Here is a 20,512-nt window from a genome sequence, read left to right as displayed (position 1 = left end):
TTGAAAGAAAGTTATTCCTCTTGGTTGAAAATTTAACTATTTTGGTAGAACATTGCACAATTTGTTTAAAAAATTATTTATTTATTTAAAGACTAACGATTTTGTGAGAAATTAACTTTTTTTGTTAAAAATTATATAATTGTGTATAAAATTCAACAATTTGATATGAAATGAACTTTTTGGTTGAAAATTTCATTTGTTAATAGAAAGTTCATCCTTTTGATTTGAAAATTCATATTTTTGAGTCGAAAGGATAACTTTTTAAAAGAAAATTCGTCTTCTTAGTTCAAAAATTCATCTCTTTTGATAAAAATGCAACTGTTTGTTTAAAAATTTTTCTATTTTGTAGGTATTTTGACATTGTAGAAAAATTCATCTTTTTGCTTAAAAATTCAATTGTTTGGGTAGAATACTCAACTAATTGGTTGAAAATTTCAATTTTTTTAGTTGAAAATTTAACTGCTTTCATAGAATATTCAGCTAATTGGTTGAAAAACTAACTATTTAAAAGAAATGTAAATATTGAAATTTCATTTCTTTTTAGCAGAAGAAAAATCTTCTTGGTTTAAGGGAAAATAATTATTTTTTTTATTATTAAAACTGCCACCCTGTAAAATTAAAATTGAAAATAGACTTACAAAAGCCAATCGACTGCAAGAATTAACGTCACATCGTCTGCTGGTAAACCTACGGTATCCAACACCATTACCATTGTTACAAGACCTGCTTGTGGAATTCCAGCAGCTCCTATACTAGCAGCTGTGGCTGTTATACTGAAAAAAATTTCGGGCAATTCAAAAACTAGATAAATTATAATAAATTTAATATAATATATTAATAGTAATGATAAATTTAATAATAAACGAATGATATTAATACTAATTTATATATAATAATATAATAAAATAATATATGAAATAAAAAATAATATTTAGATTAATAATAAATTTAATAAACAAAATTAGATTTAATAAAATTGATGAAATGAAATTCTCAAAATCATTTCTAAATATTTATTTCTAAAAGATAAAATTTAAATAATATGTGATTCTTTAATAATAGAGACAGAAATTATGTTCTTAATTTATCGATGAAATGTTTAAAAAATTACAAAAGGACTATATTCATAATCCCTTGATATTTATTTTTTATTGTTTCTAAATATTCTTGATAAAAAAGAACATTTTAAATGTAAATTTAAAGATATATTTAGAAGTTTTAGAAAGGTTTAAGACAATAAATTTCTATTGTTATGATTCCTGCGACAATTAAAATTGATTTTCTATTTTAAAAAATAATTTAATAAAAATATTTTAAAATATTTAACAACATTTGAAATGATTTACAAAATTGTCAAAAAAGAATCTGGAAGATTTTAAGGACATGTTTTTAATTTCACAAGAGTTTTTTAAAGTTTGGCAAATATCGAATCATTTTAAAAAATATTTAGAAGTTTTTGAAAACTTTTAAGTTTTGAAAGGTTTCAACATTGAACAATTAATTTCAAGAGAATATTTAAAATGATTTTAAAACATCAAAAAAGATTTCCAAAATTATGAAAAACAAATATGGAAGATTTTATGAAAATTTTAGGAATAGTTCGAGTCAGTTAAAAATATATGTAAACATTTTTGAATATTTTTGAAATTCTGAGTCTGGAATCTTCTCAAGTCGTTTTGAATTTTCTCAAAAAACTTTGAAGATTCCAAAATATATCGAAAAAGACCATGTTAGATTTTAAAATAATTTTGTAATTTTTTTAAGATTTGAAAAGTTTCAGTAATTATTTCAAAAGATAATTTGCAGTTTAACAAGTTTTTAAAATGGTCAAAACTCATTTACATTAAAAAATAATTCAAATTTTTTATATAAAATGTCGATATTAGAAGACTTTGAAATAAAATTTTGAGGCATTTAAAGGTTTTGAGTTTCGAAATAATACATTTTAGTTCTTAAGATTCAAGGAAAAATTTTAATTTGCTTTTTTATCTTAAAAAATTACTTTAAATTTCGAATTACTTAAAAACATTTCGAATGATTTCCTAAAATTTCGGAAAAGAATCTAGAAGATTTTCAAACAAAATGTTTAAATTTGAGAAAAAGTTCAAATACGTTGAAAAGATATTTAGAAGTTTTGAAAAGATAGAAATATAATTTAAAACTAAAAATATTTTAACTAATTTCAAACACAATGTATATTTTGAAGATTTCGAGAGAAAATGTTGGAAGATTTTTAAGAATTCTGAAATGTTTCAAAAGAATATAAAAATTTTGTTAATATTTCTGAGAAAATTTAAACTGAGTATTTAGTTAAAAATATTTACTTAAAAATAATATTTAAAAACATTTCAAAATATTCAAAATGATTTTAAAAAATTCCCAAAAAGAATTTGGAAGATTTCAAGACAATTTTTAAAATTTTGCAGAATCTAGAAGTTTTTAAACAAATTAAAAAAAAATTTAATTTTAAAAGGTTTCAAAAAACGATTTCCAAAAATTGCAAAAAAGGAAGACGGAAAATTTTAAGATGATTATAGAAATAATTCGAGTAATTTTACAAAATATTTAGGAATTTTAGAAGTTTTTGAGAGATTCAAAATATTTTTAATTTATAAAATATTTTCTTATTTTTTTTAAACGTCAAAAAGTCCTATATATCTTTCTAAATGACTAAATTGCTCCCTAAAATTTTGGAAAACTATATCAAATAAAAAAAATCGCATAAATTTTCTAGTTAGGTAGATACTTTTTTGAATATCTGAAATCTTAAAAAATCGCTTTGAATTTTCTCGAGAAACTTTAAAGATTTTAAAATGTATCGAAAAAGAATTTAGTAAATTTTAAAATAATTTTGTAATTTTCGCCACATTTAAAAAAGTTTTAGGAATTATTTCAAAAGATATTTCGAAGTTTGAAAAGTTTAAAACTAATTTAAATTTAACAATTTGTAAACAAAACATAGATTTTTGAAGATTTAAAATAAAATTTGTAAACACTTCAAGGATTTTGAAAAGTATTTGAGTTTTATAATAATACATTTATTCTTGAGATTCAAGAGAAATTTTTTTATTACTTTCTTATTTTAAAAAATTAACTTGAATTGTAAATCATTTTAAAACATTCAAATAATTTCCTAAAACTTCGGAAAAGAATATAAAAGATTTTAGAGCAAAATTTTTCAATTTTAGAAAAAAAATTCAAATACGTGAAAAACATATTTAGAAGTTTTGAAAAGATACAAAAATTCTTAAAATTTTTTTAAGATTTCTGAAAAAATTTAAACTGGCTTTTTATATTACCACATTTAATTTAAGATAATATTTAAGTACATTTTAAAACATTCCACATGATTTAAAAAAATTCCATTTGGAAGATTTGAAGGCAATTTTTTAAATATTGCACAATTTAGAAAAAATTGCATCAAAAATTCAAATAATTTTCAAAAACTGTAAAACAAAAGGTAAGTTTTTGAAGATCTCAAAATTAAGTTTTTAAATTTTTTTAAAAAGATTTTAAGAGAATACAAACAGTTTCTTAAAATTTCTGGGAATTAAAGTGATTCTGTATTTTGAAAAAGGTCATTTTTTAAATTGATAATTTATCATTTTATTTGAAAAATTTTCTTTTTTATTATCAAATTAAATATCTGGTTAAAAAATCAACATTTTTGTAGAAATTTCGTCTCTTTTGGAAAATATTAAATATTTTTTGGTAGATTGGAAATGGATTCAATCAAGGGAACTTTTAGGGGAAATTTATTTAAATAATGGGAAATTTTTGAAAAATTATTTAAATAGGAGAATTAGGTGGTCAAAACTAAAAGAAGCGACTTTTATTTGAATTTTATTTAAATTATAGGGGATATTTAGGACAAATTCTCAAAATAGGGGATTATAGGGGAAATAGGGGATTTTTAGGGGAAAGGTGGTATTTTAAGGGGAAATGTGGGATTTTTAGGAGAAATAGGGGAAATAGGGGATTTTGGGGGAAATAGGGGATTTTTAGGGGAAATAGGGGATTTTTAAGGGAAAAAGGGGACTGAATGTGAATCCTGCTATCGTTAAAATGATGAAATTCCTACCTGATTGCGATTACGTTCACAAAAGAGAGACTCCTTTGTCGTACTTGAGCAATAAAAATAGCTGCAACTGCTTCGTAAAGAGCAGTACCATCCATGTTAATTGTTGCACCAATTGGTACCACAAACCTCGTTATTCTAGGATCTGCTCCCATTTTGTCCAAACATTGAAGGGTAATTGGTAAGGTGGCGGAACTAAAAAATTAATTTTTATTCAACAAGTACTGGAATTAGGACAAAATAAAAATTAAATTAAATTAAATTAAATAATATTAATGTAATTAACTAATTAATTTAAAAAAGAAAGACCCTGATATCCTATTCTTTTCCCTTTTGCAGAAAAATAACTTGATTTAACTCAAAATTATTGATTGTATAAAAAAATATTTTTATTCGAGTTTTAGATCTGTAAGAAATTAATATTTTTTGTTGCATTAATTTTTCCAGTGAAAGAATCCTTCTCGAGAAAAATTCTAAAAAGAGCTCAAAGGTAGAATGTTTTTTTATATATTTCCAATACCAGTGGGCATTTTTAATTTTAATCGACCGAGGATTGAAAAATTTAAATGCAATAATATCTAAAAAAATAAAAAAATTTAAGTATTAGAGCTTCAAGTAAAACTTTACTTTTTGATACAAAAGCTGTAAATTCTTTTACTTTTTAAACAAAAAATTACAAATACAATAAAGTACAACATAAAAAAACTTGTAAAAAGTACAAAAACGAACACCATTCTTCCAAATCAAAAAAAAATTCTACTTGTCTATTATTTCTTTTGTAAGTTATTGTATTCAGCTGTATTTTACTCCACAGTTTTTGCTGCTTTAATCATTTTTTTAAAATGTTTTTCCATTAGGGATTAACAAAAATGTGTATTTTAACTTTTAGAAAAAAACTTTGAGAAATTTTGAATAACCAATAAAAAATTAATGAATTAAGATTTCTAGGAATCGAAAATAGTGATTCATATTTTTCGTAAGTCGACTAGTAAGTAGAATAAAAAAATCCTACTGATATTTTAAAAAATGTCATAAATTTTCTTTGTACCTTTTTTGATTTTTCTTCGGAAGGTTTGTTTAAATGAAAAAAATTTTAAAACAAAAAAAAAGATCTATTTTAAGAAGGTCTATACATTTTTTAAAACAATTTTTTGATACAACTAATAATTTTGAAGAAAATCAAGAAAAACAGGTTATTTCGGGTTTTGCGGACAATTTTGGCAAAATTGATTCGAAATATTGTTGTTCGGAAAATATTGGTATTTTATGCTATTCTTTAATTAATTATCTCACCTTGATGCTGTTCCAAACGCAGTGACTATAACTTGCCCCATTTTTCTAATAGATTTAAAGGGCAATTCCCTTGTACAAACAAAAAATATCACCGAGAGGGTAACGAATCCATGGATGGTTAATCCCAATAATACAGTTACAAAATAAAGTCCTAATTGACCAACAATCTGACTAATGTCTTTGATCTCGATCAATTTTGATGTAACCAAAAACATCACACCAACAGGAGAAAGCCTGAAAAAAGTAAACAAATTAATCTGAAAAAAAATTCTAATCACATTATAAATTCCTGCAGGGTAACCCCATACCGGATTCACAAAAAAATAAACAATAATTTCAACGATTTTTTATAAACTTACACAACTTGTTGCACATATACAAAAAGTACGCCTTAGATATTTCGCACCAACTTTTTTTTTGAATAGTTATCGCATTTTCATTCTTTTTTGATTTTTAATATTTTCTGCGAAGAAAAAAATCAGAAAGCCGAAACAAAATTCGAGACGAGATTCGAGACAAGATTCGAGGCGAGATTCGAGACGAGGTTCGAGACGAGGTTCCAGGCGAAATTCGAGACAAGACTCGAGACTCCACAACCCTTTTTTAGGCGCATGTCGCTTAATTTAACTAATTTTTTATAATAAGTTGTACCGTTATATAAAATTGACCAGGAAATACGAATTTTGTTGCTCGAATCACTTTCCAACAAATTTTATAACTTGAATTTCCCAAAATTATCCGAATCGATTTTTTTCGTGTATTTTTTTGTTTATACTCTGAAGAATCCTATTTTTATTAAAATTTTAAAACCATTGGGCGTTTGTACAATATAAAAAATTAATGTTTTAAAATTATTTTTATTTACTGTATTAGGAAAAATATTACTTTTTAATTTTTTAATTGAGGATTAATATTTAGTTTAGTGAACAAAAAATGGACACAAAATGTATTTTTTGACACAATTAAAATTAAAATCTTCAAATAAAATTTCTTAAGATTCCTGGGAACATTTTTAATTATTTTTTATTTTGAAAAATAAATTTAATGAGACAATTGAAGAAGATTTCAAACCATTTCAAATGATTACCTAAAATTTTGGAAAAGAGTGTAGAAGATTTTAAAGACATTTTTTATTTATGCAGAATTTTTTTTAATTTTGGGAAAAATTCTAATTACTTTAAAAGACTATTCAGAAGGTTCAGAAGTTTTGAGAAGAATCAGAAATTATTTGAAACTTGTAAAGATTTCAAAATTAAAAAAATATATATTTTTGAAGATTTCGAAAGGTTTTAAGAGAATCAAAAAATGTTCTTAAAATTCGTAGGAAAATTTCTGATTTTTTATTTTGAAAAATTAATTAAAAATAATGTACAGAAAATATGTAAAAAGGGTTTTTAAACCGCTTCGAAAGATTACCAAAATTAAAAAAAAAAGAATCCGGAAGAATGTAAGTCAATTTTTTAAATTAACCCCGAAGAATTTTTTTAATTTTTATAAAAATGCGAATTATTTTAAAAAACATATAGAAGGTTCAGAAGTTTTAAAAAGATTTAGGAATAACTTAAAATTTGAATATATTTCAAATAATTTAATCAATAACGTAGATTTTTTTAGATTTATAAAGATTAGAATCTTTTTAAGAATTTTTAAGATTTTAAGAGATTCAAAAATTTGTCTGAATATTTCTGGAAAAATTTGCAGTAATTTTTTTATTGAGAAAAATTTATTTTTAAATATAATTTAAAAAGATCGCAACATATTTAAAATAATTTTAAAAACTTTGAAATAAATCGAGTCAGTTATCAATATTTTTAGGAATTTTAGAAGTTTTAAAGAGATTACAAATATTTTAAATTTTGAAAAGAACTCTGAAAATGTATAGAATATTTTTTTATTGATTCCGAGCTCCTAAAAGTCATGAATATTTTTTAGATTGACTTGAATTTTTCGTAATCGATTGTGAAATCCTGTATAAATAATTTTTTTTGAAGTTTCGCGAGAATTTTAGGAAAATAAAAAGTTTTAAAGAAAATTGTTTTATTTTACAAGAATTCACAAAATATTAGGAAGAATTCAAGTCAATCTAAAAAATATTCAGGACATTTAGGAGCTTGGAATTAATTGAAAAATGTTTAATACATTTACGCAAATATTTTAAAGTTTTAAAATATTTTTAATATCTTCGAAACTTCTAGAATTTCTAAAATTTTTTTCGACATTTTTAAATTTCCGTGAAATATTAATTTCAAAAAATTATTTCAATTTTTCTAGAAATCTTAAGACAAATTTATTTATTTCTTGAAAACCTTCAAGATTCTACTTTTTTTAAATTTTGTAATCTTGCGAGATTGAAGAACTTTGCAAGTTTAAAATCATTTCTGAAATTTTTTCAACATTTCTAAACCTTCTAAATACTCTTTTAAAATTTTAAAAATGGCATTCAAATCTTGAGGATTCTTTTTTGACTATTTATGAAATGTTAAATATTCTCCTAAAAATTAATTTTTCGAAGTAAAAAATCATTTAAAAATGTCCCTAAGAATCTTGAGATAATTTTTTCATTCTCTTAAAATCTTTCAAAATTCTTGAAAAGCTTATTTTTTAGAAATCTTTAAAAATATACATTTTGTTTTGAATTTGTGGAAATATTGTCAAATTTTAAATTATTATTGAAACTCGATTTTTTCGCTTGAAACTTTATGATCTTGTAAAATTGAAAGTTTTGGAATTAAAATCGTTTATACCATTTTTAGAAATTTTAGAAAATCATTTTAAATGTCTTGAAATTTTTCTTAAAAATTTAAATTTATTTTTCAAAATAAAAACTCATTAATAACTTATTTATCTTAATATACCATAAAAAATTGATAATAATAACTAGTTAAATAGTTATTCGAAATTTTTATTTTGCGTTAAAAATTATTTATAACCTCGAATGGACGTAGAAAAACAGTACAAATTATACAAACCTTTCTTTTTTTCTTTGTCCAAAATATTAAAAATCGAAAAACATTTAAAATTCGATAACTCTTTGAAAAAAAGGTTATCTCGCAAAATATAGCTTATAATAAATTAAATAATTAAATAAATTAAAATATAATTTTTTACCAGATGACCCAATTTGTAATAACCATCATGGCTTCTGCTAAAGCATTAAAAAAATCTAAAAGTGGTTTTGCTTCAGGTCCCATTTTAGCAATAGTAATACCAAATATTATGCTAAAAATTACAAGACCCAGAGTATTTGTACTACTCGAGTGGCTGAACTTAATGTCATATTCGTAAAACGTTGTGTTAGCTGAAATTTCATAAAAAAAATTATAATTTCAAATTAAACTTGCTTATTTCTTTCAAAATATTCAGGGTTGCTACAAGACCTGGAAGACCTGAAAGACCTGGAAAATTCATGGAATAGTAAAAAAGTTTTGAAAAACCTGGAAAATAAATGGAAATTAGTAAAAGTGACTGAAATTTTTTTAGGCGCACTTAATTAAAATTTTTAAATAATTTTAAAAGTATTTGATGAAGAATTTGTAATTTCTGAATTCATACGAATTTTTATTTTTTATTTATAAAAATAATATGATCGAGGGTTTGGCAAATTTTTCATACGTAAAGTTTTTACTATCAAAAAGCAATCACAAATTAGAAATTAAAAACATTTCTCTATTTAGAATTCTTTGAAATAGTGCGAACATGTTTTTTTTTATTGAGGTAGATGTGCTCATTTTAGAAACAAAGTTTGCATTTTACTTAATAAAGAAAAATATGATTTTTTTTCACATTTTGAAAAAATTATAAATTAGGTAGACATTTTGTTTTTATTTTTTATTATTGTTTACTAGAAAAAGCTGTACATTAAAAAGTTCGCCTTGATTTTTGAACCAATAGGGAAATTTGTATGAATTTTTAAAATTTGGAATTTAAAAAAAAAGATATATATATACCCACCATGTTTTATCTCTTAGCTGAAACGATTCAATTAATTTTAACATTTTCACTCCGCCCTATTGTGAAATATTTGAAATCTTTCAGAATCTCTGTAAAAAATTTGTAATCTTTGTAAAAGCTTTTGAAATCTTTTAAGATCTTTTGAGACTTTTTGAAATCCTGGAAATATTTTGAAAGCTTTGAAATCTGAAAAAATCAGTTAAATCACCTTAAGGTTCGGAAATCTTAAAAATTTTTGTGAAATCTGAAATATTTTGAAATATATTAGAATCTTTATGAAACCTTTGAAATATTTTGAAATGTTATGAAATATTTTAAAATCTTTGTGAAACTTTCGTTGGATCTTTAAAAATTTGGTGAAATCTTTTGAAATCTTTGTTAAATTTTCTTGAAATATTAAAAAAACTTAAAAAATATTTTAAAATGTTTAAAATTTGGTGTGAAATATTACTTAAATCTTTAAAATTTTGGTGTAATCTTTGGAAGTCTTTTGAAATGTTTATGAAACCTCTGTGAATTTTTCAAATCTAACAAAATTTTTTTAAAATATATTATATTTTTGTAAAGTCTTTTAAAATATTTTGAAATCTTTGAAATCTTAAAATACTTAATGAAACCTTTTAAATCTTCCGAAATTTTTTTAAATATTTATGAAAACTTTTTGAATTTATTTTAATCTTTCTGTAATCTTTGAAATATTTTTAAATATTTGTGAAATCTTCGAAATATTTTGAAATATTTTTGAAACCTTTGAAGCCTGCAAAAACTTTGAAAGCTTTTGAAATCTTTATGAAATCTTCCTTAAATCGCAAAAATTTTTGTGAAATCTTTGAAATATTTTGAAATATATTAAAATATTTTCGAAACCTTTGAAAACTTTGTGAAATATTACTTAAATTTTTCTAAAACCTTGGTAATCTTTTGAAATCTTTATAAAATCTGTCTTAAATCGCAATAAATGTTGTGAAATCTTTAAAATATTTTGAAATATATTAAAATATTTTTGAAACCTTTGAAATATTTTGAAATATTTTTATATCTTCGTAAAATCTTTGTAAAAGTTTCCTGAAATGTCTAAAAAAAGTTTAAAATATTTTGAAATCTATGTGAAATATTACTTAAATCTTTTTAAAAACTTTGTAATCTTTCGAAAACTTTTAAAATCTTTTGAGTTTTTTTAAAAATCTTTTTGAAATCTTTTAGAAATCTTAAATTCTTTAATTAAATCTTTTAAATCTTCCGAAATCTTTGTGAATTCATTAAAATCTTTATGGAACCTTTAAAATTATTTGAAATATTTTGAAAATTTTTTTAATCTCTTAGAAACCTTTGCAATCTTTGTGAAAACTTTGAAAATTTTTTGTGAAATCCTTGAAATATTTTGAAATATATTAAAATCTTATTAAAACCCTTGAAATTAAAAAACTTTTAATCTTTGTGAAATCTTCGTCAAATCTTTAAAATTTTGGTGAAATCTTTGAAATATTTCGAAATCGTTGCTAAATTTTCCTGAAATATTAAAAAGGGGTTTAAAAATATTTCGAAATCCTTTGGAATCTTTATGAGATCTTTGTGAATCTTTGAAATCTGTCGGAATCTTTGTCAAATATTTTATATCTTTGTAAAGTCTTTTGAAATCTTTTAAAATCTGTTGAGTTTTTTTGAAATCTTGTAAATATTTTGAAATTTCTGAAATCTTAAAATACTTAATTAAATCTTTTAAATCTTCCGAAGCCTTTTTAAATGTTTATGAAATCTTTGTGAATTCATGTGAATATTTCTGAAATCTTTGAAATATATTGAAATATTTTGAAATTTTTTGAGATTTTTTAAAATCTTTTAGAAACCTGTGAAATCTTCGAAATATTTTGAAATATTTTTGAAACCTTTGATGTCTTTGTTAAAACTTTGAAATCTTTCGAAATCTTTGTGAAATCTTCCTTAAATCGCAAAACTTTTTGTGAAATCTTTGAAATCTTTTGAAATATATTAAAATTTGTTTGAAATCTTTGAAATATTTTGAAACCTTTGTGAAATCTTCGTCAAATCTTTGTAAAATTTTCCTGAAAGATCTAAAAAAGTTTCAAAAAATTTTGGAACGTTTTGAAATCTTTATGAAATATTACTTAAATCTTTAAAAAAAAATTGTAATTTTTTGAAATCTTTAAAATTTTTGTGAAATCCTTAAAATATTTTGGAAATTTTTGTAATCTTATAGAAACCTTTGAAATATTGGTGAAATCTTTAAAATTATTGTGAAATCATCGAAATATTTTTGAAACCTTTTGAAGTCTGTTGTCAAAACTTTGAAATCTTTTGAAACATTTTGTGAAATCTTCCATTAATATCAAAAATTTGTTTGAAACCATTGAAAAAAGTTTTAAAATATTTTGAAATGTTTTAAAATCTTTGCGAAATATTATTTAAATCTTTTTTAAAATGTTGCAATCTTTTGACATCTTTTGAAATATTTGTCAAATCTTTGTGAATCTTTGAAATCTGTTGTAATCTTTGTTAAATATTTTAAATCTTTGTAAAGTCTTTTGAAATCTTTTTAAATATTTTGCAATTTTGTTGTTGAAATTTTGGAAATATTTTGAAATCTTTGAAATCTTAAAATATTTAATAAAATCTTTTAAATCTTCCGAAATCGTTTGAAATATTTATGAAATCTTTGTGAAACCTTTGAAGTCTTTGTAAAATTTTTGAAATCTTTTGAAATCTTTGTGCAGTCTTCCTTAAATCTAAAAAATTGAAATCTTTGAAATATTTTGAAATATATTAAAATCTTTTTGAAGCCTGTGAAATATTTTAAAATATTTTAAATCTTTGTGAAATATTCGTCAAATCTTTAAAATTTTCGTGAAATCTTGTAAAATCTTTTTTAAATTTTCCTAAAATATTTAAAAAAGTTTTAAAATATTTTGAAAAGTTTTGAAGTCTTTGTGAAATATTACTTAAATCTTCAATATTTTTGTGTAATCTTTAAAAATATTTTGAAATCTTTGTGAAATCTGTCGGAATCTTTGAAAAATATTTTATATCTTTGTAAAGTTTTTTAAAATTTTTTTAAATCTTTTGAGTTTTTTCGAACTCTTGGAAATATTTTTAAATCCTAAAATATTTAATCAAATCTTTTGAATCTTCTGAAATCTTTTAAAATATTTATGAAATCTTTGTGAATTCATTGAAATTTTTCTGGAACCTTTGAAATTATTTGAAATATTTTGAAATCTTTAAAATTGTTGTGAAATCTTTGAAATATTATGAAATTTTTTATAATCTTTTAGAAATCTTGGAAATCTTTATGAAAACTTTGAAATATTTGTGAAATCTTTCTTAAATATTCAAAATTTTTGTGAAATCTTTGACATTTTTTGAAATAGATTAAAATCTTTTTGAAAGCTTTGAAATATTTTGAAATATTTTAAAATATTTGTAAAATCTTGGCCAAATCTTCAAAATTTTGATAATATCTTTGAAGTCTTTTGAAATATTTGTAAAATTTTGTTGAAATATCTAAAAAAAAGTTTTAAAATATTTTGAAATGTTTTGAAATCTTTGTGAATCTTTGAAATCTGTCGGAATCTTTGTAAAATATTTTACATCGTAAAGTATTTTCAAATCTTTTAAAATCTTTTGAATTTTTTTTTTTTAATCTTGGAAATATTTTGAAATATTTGAAATCTTTGAAATCTTAAAATTATTAATCAAATGTTTTAAATCTTCCGAAATCTTTTGATATATTTATAAAATCATTGATGAATTCACTAAAATCTTCCTGGTACCTTTGAAATCTTTTCAAAATTTTGAAATATTTCTGAAATCTTTCCTAATTTTTTTTCAAGGTTTGAAATATTTTGAAGTATTTTGCAATCTTTAATATTTTTAAACATGATGTTAAATCTTTGTAAACTCCTGTAAATTTATTTAAATTTGTCGTGAAATCTTTGAAATCTTTAAAATAATTTAAAATAGTGTTTGGTTGTTGAAATCCTAATGCAATATTTGTAAATTCATTGAAATCTTTTTGAAATCTTTTGAAATATTCCTGAAATCCTGAAAAAAGTTTCTAAACCTTTTGAAATTTAAATTCTTGTGAAATATTTGAAATATTTAAAAATATTTTTGAAACCTTTGAAATCTGTTGAAATATTTTTAAATCTTTTTGAATCATTTGAAATCTTTGGGAAATCTTCATAAAATCTTAAAAAATGTTGGGAAATCTTTGTTAGTTTTTTAAATCTTTGTGAAAACTTTCAAGTCTTTGAAATATATTGAAATCTTTTGTGAAATATTCGTTAAATCTTAAAAATGTTTGTGAAATCTTTAAATTATTTTGAATCATATGAAATCTTTGTGAAAAGTTAGAAATCTTTTGAATTATTCATGAAATTTTGATTAAACCCTTGAAATATTAAAAAAAAACTTGGAACCTTTGAATGTTTAGAATTTTAGTGAAATCTTTAAAATCTTATGAAATCTTAAAATCTGATGTATACTCAAAAAAGGAGTAATCAACCTCTCAATATGAAAGTAATAATTCCAAAATTTAACAAAATTTTATATTAGTATTAATGAGAATTGTTTAGAATTCCACAATTGCGAAAAAGCCCTTTTGATTCACAGCAATTAATACTTGCATAAAAAATTGGTGATAAATTTGTTGACGATCTGTAGAATGTTTTGAAATTCATTTTACTTGAATTCTGTAGCAACCCTGATATTTTGAAATAGACACTTAAATATTTGAATCTTACCAGTCGCATTTTTCGGATAATGCAATTCTGTTCTGTCCTGCAATACGAATCACAAATTATAGTTTTTTAAAGACTATACGTATAAATTTTTTCCCATTTTTCCCTCTTTTCCCGTATTTAAAAAAATTTAGATTTTTTTCCTCCTGTTTTCAAGAAACATAACTTTTTCCTCGCTTTCAAGTTTTCACGTTTTTCGCTTAAATGAAAACTGAATTATTATAAATCAATAAGAAAATTCAATTATTTTTAGATAAAAGTCAATATTTTCTAAACATTCGTCTTTTCGGATAGAAAATTTGTTCTTTTTTGGATTGAAATCTCACGTTTTTTATGGAAAAATCGCTTTTTTTTGGTTAAAAAACTTCTTCGTTGAAAATTCCTATTTGGGTTAAAAACTGCAACTATTTTGGTTAGAAATTCCTATTTGCTGGTTGAAATTTGTACTATTTTGGTAGAAAATTCAACTATTTGTTTAAAAATGAACTTTTTTTATTAAAAAATCTAACAATTCGGTAGAAAATGAACTTTTTGTTGAAAATTTATATTTTCAGGTTCAAATTTTGTTAAAAAATAACTCTATTGTTGAAAATTCATATTTTCGAACAGCAAATTCACCTTTTTGGTTTGAAAAATTAATCTTTCTGTAGAAAATTAATTTTTGTGGGCGAAAAATTCCACTATGTTGGTTAAAATTCAACTATTTTGTTGAAAAATAACTCTAATGTGGAAAATCCATATTTTCGAAAAGAAATTCCAACGGCGTGTTTTTGGGTTAAAAAATCAACTACTTTCATTGCAGATACGTCTTTTTTGGTAGAAAATTCTTCTTCTTGGGTCAAAAATTGAAATATTTTGGTTAAAAATTAAATTTTTTTTTTCGAAAATTTAACTTTTTTATTGAAAAATTATATTTTAACGTTCAAAGTTAATTTTTAGATAGAAAATTCTTTTTTTGGGTTAAACTTTCAATTATTTTGGTTGAAAATTAAACTATTTTATTGAAAACTCGCCTTTTCGGCTTGAAAATGTAATCATTTGATGGAAACTTCAACTATTTGGTTAAAAATTAAATTTTTTGTTGAAAATTCAATCTTGGTGTAGATAATTCAACTATATTGGTTTAAAATTCAAATATTTTTTAGAAAAATAAATCTATTGTTAAAAAATTATATTTCGGGGTAAAAAATTAATATTTTTAGTTGAAAAATCCTTTCTTTCTTTGAAAATTTAATTATTTTGTTTAAAATCAATTTTCTTTTTTTTTGGGTCAAATATTAATTATTTTAGCAATAAATATAACAATTCCATTTTTTTAAATTAATCTTTTTAGTTAAAAACGCATCATTTTGCTTGAAAATTAAATTGTTTGGTTAAAAATGTATCTATTTTGTTGACAATGCAATATATTTCTAGTTGAAATTTCCGGAATTTAAAGCGTTTTTAATTTAATTCAATATGACAGAAGCATTAATTTTATTTACACAAAATATTTAATTATTCAACACATGTTTAGCGTTCACTTACTTGTTGGATACATGCTTCCACCAGATTCGTCGGAAATATGTTTCTGAAAAAAAAATTTTATCTTTGTATAGAGCAGAGTAGAATCTAATTAAAAATTTAATAAAAAATATATTTTAAGAAAATATATCTACCTTACTAAATCCATCAACGTATCTGTAGTCGTAATATTATGTTGCACATTTAATTTTTCTGACTGATAAATTTTGCAGGCTTCCTGTATTTCAGTTGTTGTATCATATTTCAGAGAAATATTTCTTATTAGCTCTTGGGATTGAGTACAACCCGAATTTCTGAAATCACCGGGACGAATTGTTAAGACCAAAAATATACCCAAAATCACAGCACTTATTGTTGTCGTAGCGTAATAGTATATCGACCGCCTACCGATCTTTCCTAAAAATTGTAAAAATTATTATAAGATTTTGAGATAATATTAATATTAACTCAGATTTATTCAGGTATCACAGCAGTTCATCAGTTAAATTCTAAAGAAAATTGGCGATTTTTTCTTTAAAAAAAATTAGATTTAAAAAAGGGGGACTTTTTTTCTTCTAAAAATACGAGCGTAATGAACAAAAATAAAAAGGCAGCGATTTGCCGGATTAAAATTGCGGCTTTCTAGCCGCGGCCGCCCTTTCCTCACTGCCAGATTCGTATCGCGGCTTCAAATCCCACGCTACTGGATTCATACCGCGTCTTCCTTACCCACGCTGCAGGATTAATACGAGGTCTGTTAAAAAAATACGCAGATTGAGGTCATAAAAAAATGTACTTTATTTGGAAGTTACACGTCTGGGTCTCCTTCAAAATACTCTCTTCCCCAACGCACACACTTATCCTAACGGTGTTTCCACTTGTTGAAACAGTCCTGGTAATCTTCTTTTGTGATGCCTTTCAGCTCCTTCATCGCATTTGCCTTAATCTCTTAAATCGTCTCAAATATTCTTCCTTTGAGAGGTTTTTTTTAGTTTTGGGAACAAGAAAAATTCACAAGGAGCAAGGTCAGGTGAGTATGGAGTTTGGGGAAGAACATTAATCGAGTGTTTGGCCAAAAACTCACGAGTTCTGAGTGAGCTGGAGCGTGGCACAAATTTCACAGTGACGCGGTGCATCTTCAATTTTTCGGTCAAAATCTCGTAACAAGATCCAACTGATATCCCACATTCTTCGGCAAGCTCCCTAATGGTCAGACATCTATTTTCGCGCACCAGGGTGTTAATTTTGTCAACGTGTGGGTCGTCAGTTAACGTTGAAGGACGCCCAGGACGCTCATCATCGTCAATCGACTGTCGGCCACCCTTGAAACGTTTATGCCACTTGAAACATGCAGTACGGTTCATGGCAACATCACCGTAGGCCATGTTGAGTATGGCAAATGTTTTAGTTGCAGATTTCCCGAGTTTCACGCAAAATTTCACAGCAATTCGTTGCTCTTTCGGGCTGTCCATTTTACAATCCGACAAACAAAAAAAAACACTCTTTACTTAAAACCGTGTAGCTTATCAACAAATGAAGATATCTGCGACTGGAATACCGCGTTTTAAACAGCTGATCTGTACGAACTTAGCGACACCAAGCGGATTCTCCCGAAACCAACTATAGCCGCGAAATTCAAACAGTCCGCATATTTTTTGAACAGACCTCGTCCAGCGGTCTTCCTTCCCTCGCTTCTGGATTAATAGCGTGACAATCCTTCCTTCGCTATCGGATTCATACCGCGGCTTCCTATTCCACGCTTCTGAAATAATACCGCGGCCTACCTTCCCTCACAGCCGAATTCATACCCCAGTTTCATATTCCCCGCTGCTGAATTGATACCGCGGCATTTCTCCAATCGCTGCCGGCTGAATACTCCGACTTCCTAACATACGCTTCTGGATTCATACCGCGGCTTCCTATTTCACGCTACTGAATTAATACCGTGGTCTTCCTTCCCTCGCTGCCAGATTCATACCGCGGCATCCTATCCCACGCTGATGGATTAATACTGCGGCGTTCCTTCCCTATTTAGCAGGATTCATACCGCGGCTTCCTATTTCACGCTTCTGGATTAATACCAGGGTTTCCCTTTCCTCACTGCCGAATTTGAACCGCGGCTTCCTATCCCACGCTGTTAAATTAATAGCGTGACCTTCTTTCAATCGCTGCCCGATTAATATCCCGGCTTTCTGTCCCACGCTGCTGGATTGATACCGTGGCTTTCATTCCCTCGCTGCCGGATTCATTTCGAAACTTCCTAGCGAACGCTGCCAAATTCGTAAAGCGGCTTTCTAATCCACGATTGTGAATTAATACCGTATTCTACCTTCTCTCGCTGACGAAATTAAACCGTGGCTTCCTATCACCCACAGTTGAATTAGTACCGCGGCCTTTCTTCAATCGCTGACACGGATTAGCTACTGGATTAATAACGTAGTCTCCCTTCCCTCGCTGCCAGATTCATGCCATGGCTTCCTAGCCCACGCGTATGTAATAATACCGCAGCCTTCCTTTCCTCGCTGCCGGATTAATTCCACGGCTTCATAGTCCGGCTGCACTAGAACTCAGTCCCGCGGTCAGAAAAACGCTCGAACTCAGTCCCGTGAAGAGACTGCCCGGAGGGAAATGGACAACTTGTCCAGTACGTATTTGTTATTACTAGTGAATAGACGTTAGTATTGTGAGCGATAGTGTAGTCAGCCTATTTAGCATCCCGCTTTTCCCGTCAACAATGGAATCCGTGAGTAAAATTCAGTCAATGGTGAGTGAGAGAGGCAGAGATTTGGTCGTTATTAACGGCTACAAGTTCCGCTTTCATAACTTTTTTTAAGTTTAGTGATATTGTTAGGCATGATTGACAATATATGTTCCCCAACTTTTTTTAAAACACGCTAGAATAATAATAATAATGCTGCCAGTCCTAAGCTTGGAATCTATTGTGCAAGTAAGTGTGAAGGGAAAATGTTGGAAAACAGTTGGAGTGAGAGAGAGACTTGACTCCTTCGGACATATTTCCTCTCTCTCTCTCACACTTACGCGCGCTCATTCTCTCCTCTTACGGTGGTACGATAGGGTCGCCAGTAGTGGGGGAAAGAAGGAACGGAGGAGAGAGCGCCGCTGGACTGAATTTGGCACTGAATTCGAGTACAGCCGCTTTCCTGAATTCTGACCGCGGGACTGGGTTCGAGTGCACCGCATAGTCCAAGCGTCTGGATTAATACCGCATTCTCTCTTGCCTCGCTGTCAGATTCAGCCTGCGGCTTCATATCCCACGCTGCTTGATTAATACCGTGGCCTTCATTCCCTCGCTACTGGATTCAGACCGCGACTTTCTAGCCCACGCTGCCGGATACATACTGCGGCCTCCCTTCCCTCGCTGCCGAATTCATACCGCGTCTTCCTATCCCAGGCTGCCGGATTAATACCGCGGCCTTCCTTCACTCGATGCAGGATTAATACCCCGGCTTCGTATAGCTGTGGGAATAATACCGCGGCCTTCATTCACACGCTGCCGAATCAATATCCCGGCTTTATATCCCACGCTGCCGGATTCATACCGCGGAATCCTATCCCACGCTGTTAAATTAATACCGCGACCTTTCTTCCCCCACATACAGATTTATACCTCGGCTTCCTATCTCCTGCGGCTGGAATAATATTACGGCCGTCTTTCTCTCGCTGCCGGATTCATACGGTGGCTTCCTAGCCCACGCATCTGGATTAATACCACGGTCTCCCTTTCTTCGCTGCCGGATTCATATCGCGGATTTCTATTCCACGCTGTTGAGTTAATACCGCGGGCTGCTTTTGCGCGCTGCCAAATAAATAGTGCAGCTTCTTATCGCGCGCTGCTGGATTAATATCGCGACTCTCCCTACCAGCTGTTGGATTGATACCGAGCCTCCCCCAATAACTTTTTGCCCACCGGCTCCTGGATTAATACTGCGGCTCACACATATACACCATTATATATTAATGGAACTTATTGAACCATCCACAATTTGTTGACACGCTATACGTCCAAATAGTCTGGACTACGACCCCTTCCATCCCAATAACATCAAAGGGGTTCGTATCAAATTTTATAACGAACCAAAAATATTGTTAGCAAATAAAATTTGATTAAAGAATGAAATTATATTTATAAATTAAATCTAATAAGAACGAAAGTAGCTTAATTATGTATGAGATGATTTGTTACCTCTTTTAAGAGACTATTGACTTAATCACTTGAAATTTTCATTTTTCTATTTTTTGTTTTGAAAACGAATGTATCAGGAGTCTTTATAAATATTTTTGTTTAAAATTTAAAAAGTACACTAGGACCTTTTAACTCCATACAGCTCGGGGCTCTGTATTAAAGAACATTTAAAAAAATAATTTTACATTGCATTGCAGTTTTTGGATCGTATGAACAATAAATCGAGAAACATAATCACGAGTAACCTCAATATTTGAATGCACATATATTTAGAATGGCCAAGAATACAAAATTTAAGAAACTCCAACAAGAATATTAGACGTTAGACGTTATTTTTAAAAATTATTTTATAGGCAATCTATCTTATTTGTTTGTATCCAAAAATAAAAAACTTTAAAAAGCCCAAAAATAATCTTAAATATTTTTTTTCATATAATATTTTATCTCAGATAAAAAAATATCTTTGGGACTTTTAATCAACCGACATCGCGATTGCTCAAAAAATAGTTGAACCTTTTCAGGCAAATATTTTTTTCAAATAACAGAATTTCTTATTTAAGTAATTTTCCTGACATTATGATGTTTTAAGACGTTAGGAATCAATAAAAAGGGTTGATATTTTTTATAAATTTCTGAATTAAATATGGTGCAAGAGAATAGATATTGGCGCGCATTTTTGAATATCATGTTTCTATTTGAAAAGGCAACTAAAGCTTTAAAAAAAAG

General features: G+C 26.5%; 1 protein-coding gene across 1 annotated transcript in view; it reads right to left on the bottom strand.

Annotated features, from left to right (window-relative positions):
- LOC117179877 (excitatory amino acid transporter 3-like) overlaps positions 1-20,512 on the bottom strand; it is a 47,630-nt gene that overhangs the window by 6,128 nt on the left and 20,990 nt on the right. The window contains exons 3-9 of the mRNA XM_033372050.1: positions 15,738-15,999; positions 15,607-15,649; positions 14,083-14,119; positions 8,480-8,669; positions 5,372-5,605; positions 4,082-4,273; positions 639-773 (exon numbers count right to left, since the gene is read on the bottom strand). Of these exons, the coding sequence (XP_033227941.1) occupies positions 639-773; positions 4,082-4,273; positions 5,372-5,605; positions 8,480-8,669; positions 14,083-14,119; positions 15,607-15,649; positions 15,738-15,999 (1,093 nt within the window). The remainder of the gene's footprint in view (positions 1-638; positions 774-4,081; positions 4,274-5,371; positions 5,606-8,479; positions 8,670-14,082; positions 14,120-15,606; positions 15,650-15,737; positions 16,000-20,512) is intronic.

Source organism: Belonocnema kinseyi, chromosome 9, assembly GCF_010883055.1.
Source record: "Belonocnema kinseyi isolate 2016_QV_RU_SX_M_011 chromosome 9, B_treatae_v1, whole genome shotgun sequence".
NCBI lineage: Eukaryota > Metazoa > Arthropoda > Insecta > Hymenoptera > Cynipidae > Belonocnema > Belonocnema kinseyi.
Note: the sequence above shows the minus strand (reverse complement) of the source record. Positions and strands in the feature narration are given on the sequence as shown.